The sequence below is a fragment of the Octopus bimaculoides genome, chromosome 6 (assembly GCF_001194135.2).
Source record: "Octopus bimaculoides isolate UCB-OBI-ISO-001 chromosome 6, ASM119413v2, whole genome shotgun sequence".
NCBI classification, from domain to species: domain Eukaryota; kingdom Metazoa; phylum Mollusca; class Cephalopoda; order Octopoda; family Octopodidae; genus Octopus; species Octopus bimaculoides.
This window is the reverse complement of record NC_068986.1, coordinates 44,244,341-44,251,621: the sequence shown is the minus strand read 5'-3', so window position 1 is coordinate 44,251,621 and position 7,281 is coordinate 44,244,341. Positions and strand designations below refer to the sequence as shown.

At 35.3% G+C, this 7,281-nt stretch overlaps 1 protein-coding gene across 1 annotated transcript in view; it reads right to left on the bottom strand.

Moving 5' to 3' along the window:
• Positions 1 to 2,870: 2,870 nt before the first annotated feature.
• LOC106879143 (myeloid differentiation primary response protein MyD88) overlaps positions 2,871 to 7,281 on the bottom strand; it is a 29,354-nt gene continuing 24,943 nt past the window's right edge. Inside the window, exons 5-6 of the mRNA XM_014928579.2 lie at positions 7,016 to 7,107; positions 2,871 to 5,338 (exon numbers count right to left, since the gene is read on the bottom strand). Coding sequence (XP_014784065.1) covers positions 5,079 to 5,338; positions 7,016 to 7,107 — 352 coding nt within the window. The 3' untranslated portion in view covers positions 2,871 to 5,078. The remainder of the gene's footprint in view (positions 5,339 to 7,015; positions 7,108 to 7,281) is intronic.

Here is a 7,281-nt window from a genome sequence, read left to right as displayed (position 1 = left end):
TAGTCAAGTGTTTTGTTTATCTAGCAAAACGAAAGGAGAAAAATTGCTTACAGGCCTTTAGTTTCAGATTAGCTTAAATTACACATGTGACAATGGTAAAACTAAAGTGTCATCTGCACAAGACCACTACAGAAGGGATGGTAATATAATGAATTCATATAGACAAACTTTTATATGGTTTATGTATCTAACCAATTACAGCCATCCTTCATGAGTATGTAACATACTGCCACCAATTGCTCTAGGTGCCAATGTAGTGTGTGTTTATTTTCTGGAATTTATGTAAGCTTCATGTATTGGGTCATCCCATAAATAATGAGGTTTTTTCAATTACATGAACTAAAAGGTCAGAGGGGGATGGGATAAACTACCTGCATCAACTTGCTATAAAAGCAGGTAGTAATTTTACTTTGTACTTATTCTTAGTGCAAGTTTTGAAGAGTGCAGTTCGATTTTAACAGTTATTTTTTCAAAGATATAATGGAAGTGACAAAGGTGCATATTCGGCATATTTTACTTTATGAGTTCAAATGAAACAGAAAATGTGAAGAATATTAATGCAGTATATGAGGATCAGACAATAAGTGTAAGCTAGTGTTAGCAGTGGTTCCAGAAATTTCAAGCCAGAAACTACAGCATAGAAGATGAACCTCATCCTGAAAGATCTGTAGTGAGCTCAATGAGGACGTCCTGCAAACCCTGGTAGAACAAAATCCCATCGTAACTGTTAAGGAACTAGCAGAGAAGCATGCCATCAGAAAAGTCAGTAAATTGGGTCAATGGGTTCCTCACAAACTTTCCAATTCTAATCGCGCACAGAAAGTGAATGTGTGCTCTTTATTGTCACGTCTCATGAATGAACCTTTTTTGGACCGCATAGTGACTGGTGACAAGAAATGGAATCTCTATAAAAATGTCAAGTGCCGAAGACAGTGGGTAGGAGAAACACCAGCACTCCAGGCTAAACAAGGTCTTCACCCACATAAGGTGCTGGTATCTGTTTGGTGAGATATGAAAGGTTTAGTCCACTTTGAACTTTTAAACCCAAATCAAATTATAACAAAGATCTACTGTGGGCAGCTTGAGCAGCTTAAGTCAGCACTAGAAGAAAAACGACCATCTTTAGTTTCAAGATGAAAGGTGTTCTTCTATCAGGATAATGCCCAGCCACATACAGCAAGGATGACATTCCAAAGGCTGGAGCAGTTTGAATAGGAAACAATGCCCCACCTGCCATATTCACCAGACATTGCCCCATCTGATTATTATTTATTCTGCAGTCTTCAAAATCATTTGGACAGAAAAAATATGAATTCTGTAGACGAGGTCAGAACAGTACTGGAGGAGTATTTTTCATCACAGGAACCTTGTAAGTCTTCCAGATAGATGGAAGAGTATTGTAGAAAACAAAGGAAAATATATTTTAGATTAAAAAAGTATTTTGGAAAACAAAAGTACTAAAAAACTGCATTATTTATGGGATGACCCAATATATAAGTACATAGTTATTTTAATAAATTACTGCTTAAATCATGTTGAAGATTTCTAAAAAGAATGAAATAGTGCTGTACATGATTACACCCCCAACCGATATTGTAATAACTTATTAATAGATTAAAAAAAAATTCTGTGAAGTCTATGTATCTTCTTCATATTCTTTAATTTCAAATTTAAAATTCTAATCCCACCTAGTTTTGAGGGAATGGTTATCTCGCTTGTGTTAATGGCCATAAACAAAGGGTGCTGAATCAATGTCATGAAAGTATCAAAGAAAAGGCATTTCAGTATATGGTCCATCTCCTTGCACTCTGAGTTCAAGTCAACCACGGTCAACTTTGTATTCTATTTTTCAAGAGTTGATAAATAAAGTACTTGTTTGGTACTTAGTACTGGTATGACCTCACCCCCATCATATTCTTTCCTGCTAACTGTCACATCCTGGTTGATTTGTTAGGTCAAGAGTGGAAGGCTCAAAAGGCTGTGTTGCTGCTTATCACTGTATGAGTGATGAGCAAAACAATTAGTGAAAGCATGATATATGCTGCCCAGTCATCTTCTATTGATGACTGTAACATAAGTTTGATAAAGATGCATCAGTATTATACTTAGGTTGATTCAACCAAGTATTCTTCCTCATTCTCATTATCAAAATGTGTGATTTTCTTCTTTCAAGCTGACATCAATTAGATGAGTCTGTCATTCATTTTGATCTTTCATAATCCACATATATCAATTCTGTACCAACTCAAAAAAAATCCTCTTATAAGAAAAGCAAAACAAGCGTCGTAGTATAATTAGATATAAAGTCATATGCACAAACCAGCGTTTAAAATTCTACTGAATAAAAGAAATGATTTAAAATTTTGGCCCAAGGCCAGTAATTTCAGAAGGGCTCAGTGGTTAGAGTGTTGAGCTCAGAATCATGAGTTAGTGAGTTTGATTCCCAGACCGAGTTGTGTGTTCTGTTCTTGAACAATACACTTTATTTCACATTGCTCCAGTTCACTCAGCTGCAGAAATGAGTTGCGATGTCACTGGTGGCAAGCTGTAATCAGCGCTTTTGCCTTTCTCTTGGATGACATTGGTGGCATGGAGAAGGAACGTTGGTATGCATGAGCAACTGCTGGACTTACATAAACAATCTTACTTGGATTTGCACCTCGGAAGGTAACTTTCTAGGTGTAATCCCATGGTCACTGATGACCAAAGTGGGGCTTTACCAAAGTCAATTACATCGACCCCAGTACTCAACCGGCACTTATATATTATTAACCCTCAAATGATGAAAAGCAAAGTCAACCTTGGCATAATTTGGACTCAGAACATGAAGACAGATGAGAATAAGAGAAATAATACTAATAATAACAGTATTTTCTGAAATACATTTTATTTAGCCTTTTATATATATATATATATATATATATATTCCAAAACAGTTTATACATGTACATTTAAAACATTTTCAACTCCTTCACATTTTCACTGGCATCATTGCATACCCCAAACATGTCAAAGTAACATGAATGCAAATGAAAATATAAAAAGATAAAAAGACTTTCGATATTCTATTTCTTTTTTTTTTTTTTCTTGTTTTAGTCCCTGAATTGCAGTCATCATGCTGGGGCATTGCCTAGAAGAGTTTAGTCAGTACCTATTTTAAATCTGTATTTATTCCCTTGGCCTCTTAACAGACTACTAGACTATCAGGACAGAGATAAACGCAAACTCAATACACAGACACGCACACACATAATAAACTTTTGCACGGTTTCTGTCTAAGAAGCTCCCTTAAAAAAATTTGGATGGCTCAGAGCGACAGTAAAAGAAACTATTCAAAGGTGCAAAGCAGTGGGACTGAACCTGAAACCATGTGGTTGTAAAGCGAACTTCTTAACACACAGCTATGCCTAAGTTCTGTTGTGTCCTTTCCAATATATATATTTCAAAAGAACATGACAGAACCTCAGGGACAGATTTATCACCCACTGCAATCAGTAAAGTCTCCAATTGGTTCTTCAAGGCCCTAATCACTGAAGATCAAGTCTGAACAGGATTGGCTCTGTATGATGGCTCCAATAATTTGAAATCCCACCTGCATACTTAGTCTCATTAACAGCCTACTGAATTTTTATTTCTTCTAATGGCCTTCTAATAGTCTTTTTTCTTCTAATTACCTAATTTGCAGTATGAACTTCCATAATTTTGTTTTTGTTGAACTTTGAGAATGACTATATTACCCATGTTAGAGATTTAAAAAAAAAAAAGGTTTTATTATTATGCATATATAAGATAAAATCTGCATGCTAATTGTAAATGCCCAAAATCACAATCATACAAATAGGGTCCTTTGTTTGCATTCCTCTGCAATAACATGTCCTTCTATTGAGCTATTTATGTTCAAAGGACTTGTGGGGAAGATAACCTTACTTGGAAACCGGTGAGGGGATGGTGACAAGAAAAATATCTGGATGTAGAAAAAACCCCTGCTTAAACAACTTTAATCTAACCCATGCAAACATGAAAAAAATGGACATTAAAATGATGGTATTGGTGGTGATGTTGGTGATGGTGTTGGTGGTATAAAGATGATGATGCTACCAACTCCTACATCAAAATTTTGCCCTATCGTTCCTTCCTTGAACATTGATCCTCTAGAATTCACTACCTTCCCATGTTTTTTCTGTAGATGTCAGCTTGCAACCGTTTCAGACATATCTTAACAACAACAATCTCAAAAGTTTTGGAAGGTCTGCCATGGCTATAGGTACAGCTCCTTCCTTCAGACCCAAACCATTAAAAAGAATAAAAATTTTTAAAAAGGTACAGTAAATTGTTTCTGGTATTTTTACTGTATTATTTTATCAACTATAAGATACTCAGACAAACATGTAACACTGGCAGTATAGACCATTCTAGTAAATATGTGTCCCACCTTCATTCAATGTTTCCTATGATACTTACACATTTGTTGTGTTAACCCTTTAGCATTTAAACTGATTGTACCCTGCCAAAATAATCTACCTGTTTTATGTTCAAACTAGTCAGATCCAGCCTTTCACACCTACCCTACAAAGTCATTCTAAAAATAAACATCACATCATCAGAATCTCAAAGCTACAAGATAACCCCTGATTAATTCAAAACAATGTGATTAAATAAGTATTTCATTTGACAGAGTAATCTGAATGTTAAAGGGTCAAGTTTTTGTTTTTTGTCTTCAGTTATTAAAAAAAAATTGTTTCATTAAAAAGATGGCTCATGACCAAGAGATCACAGTTGGTAAAAATCCCCTGTGGTCCCTTGGTTAGGACCATCTGCTACAACAGTTGAATGATGGTGATATATAAAAATAAAATTTATAAAGTGATGTAGGTGTTTTTCAGTAATAAACTTCAAAAATAGATTTCATACAATTACATGTCTATATTTCTTAGATGGTTTATTACAGTTGAAACTCTTAAATTTCTAACCTATTATATATCTACAAGAGTAAACCACTGATGACAATCAGAGATTTAATGAATTAAAAAGGAGTACTTTTAAAAAATAAAAAACAGGAAATATTCCACATAGAGTCTTCAGGATGTTGATTCATTTTTACTTTGAATGGAAAGGGACCGACATAACGGTAGCTTGAGAGTCAGCTCATTCAATTCACTGTCATTAGAACTGTAATCAGAAAAGTCAAAAGGTGCTTTGATAGCAGAAGCCAGTCGTTTCCAAGCCCATTCGTGCATATCTCCCTTGGTGAAATCACATGGAGTAATTTGATGTAAAATCTTTGGATACTTAGTACAGTATTCAATGATGAGTGGGATGAGCTTCTTTTGACGAGAACCTAAACAAATACAAAGGAAAATAAATAGTAATGTTAGTATAACTTGTATGGCAAAGATTTTGACAGCATGTAGCAATACAAAATGGGGGCGTTAAAGATGTTTTTTCCTAATTAAAGATTCAGTATACCTACACCCCCACCCCCCATATATATACACACACATATATATGAGGGGGTGCTAAAAAGTTCCTGGTTTTGGGTAAAAGAAAATACAGGATGATCAGTTAATTATGATTTTATTCAACATATTCCCCTCTCAAATTCACACATTTACTGTCACGGTCCTTCAGTTTTTCTAAGCCCTGTAAAAGAACTTGGAAGGTTGGGCCTCCAACCAGGCCTTTTGCAATACCCTTAAAACCAGGAACTTTTCAGTACCCACTCATAATTATATAATCATTTTCATTTTATATAATCATCACCACTTCAGATCTATTTCTTTTCATGGTATGGATTGGATGGGTCTCACAGTATTTCACTGCATGTCCTTTACTATCAAGTACATAGAGTAGCAGAGATTAATCCATAGTCTTAGTTGATGTCATTTTTATCTGTTAAACATGGTCTCAATGGCTGGCCTTCCTACACCCTATCACTTAAACTCTTTAACATTTAAACCAGTCATATCCAACCCAAATATTATGCCAGTTTTATGTTCAAACCAGTCATACACACACACACACACACACACACACAATGAGCTTCTTTCAGTTTCTGTCTACCAAATCCATTTATGCTTTGATCAACCCAGGGTTATAAAAGGTGCTATGCAATGGGACTGAACCTGGAATTATGTCATTGGGAAGCAAACTTTTTGCCACAAGGTCATGTCCACTTTTCATGCTGACATGGGTGGGACAATTCAACAGGATTCAATGGATCAGTTACCATTTTTTCCCTCTAACTTTTCATTTTTGGCATGGTTTCCATGGCTGGATGTCCTTCCTAACACCTACTACTTTACAGAGTATACTGGATGTTTTTTTGTGGCACCAGTACTACAGAGGTTGCCATGTCATCAGAAAGACTAAAGAGCACTCTCGTTCAGCATTATTACTGACTGGATTGATTAGTAAATATTTACTGTGCACTGGGTATTTTTGTGAGCACCAGCACTGTTGGAGTTGCTTTGCAGCTTGCAGAACAAAAGAAAATATTCCATGATGGAAAGGAACAGATTTATTGTGAGAAGGTGGTAACGGAAAGAAGGCTGTGTTCCCTTTATTAAGACACTATAGTGTCATTTGAGGAAGATTTTTCGGCTTTTTTATCAAGCACAGAGTGGGTCTTTCATTAGCTTGTTTCACATGTATTCAGCTCAATGAGAAGGCCCCTGCCTAGTTACTAAACTAGAAATAGCAGCCAAATTGCCCTCAAATCACACTAAAGAATCTAAAATGAAGATATATATGTTGAACAATACAATCCATGTTACATAAACAAAATGATACAATGGTCAAGGCTGGAATGCCTTTGATCATGTGTCAGTTAATCTGGGTTACCCAGGGCTAAACAACAACTCTAGTATGGTAGTTTGTTTCAACAAAATTCAGTTTCCCTATGTTGTTCTTTCATCTATTTTCTTAGCTTTTTATTATTCATATTCCCTCTAACATTTCTGTAGAATTCCTAAATGAATAAGTTATGAACTGTTTAATATAAATAATAAAACCTTACCTGGGGATAAGCTGTGTGCAAACTTTATTTGAAAATCACATTCATTGCTTTTGAGGAAATTGGTTGAAAGAATGGCTACAATTCTTTTGCATCTATGGAAAAAGTGAAACAATCATAGTTTATCTAAGCTACATTGACAAGTTTTGTACGTTTGTTTGTTTGTATGTACATATACATTTATGTATGTATGTATGTATGTATGTATGTAGTCCTCATTAAAGGCCTGTGATATGCAGGACACTGACCGGGAGAACAATGCCTGTCAT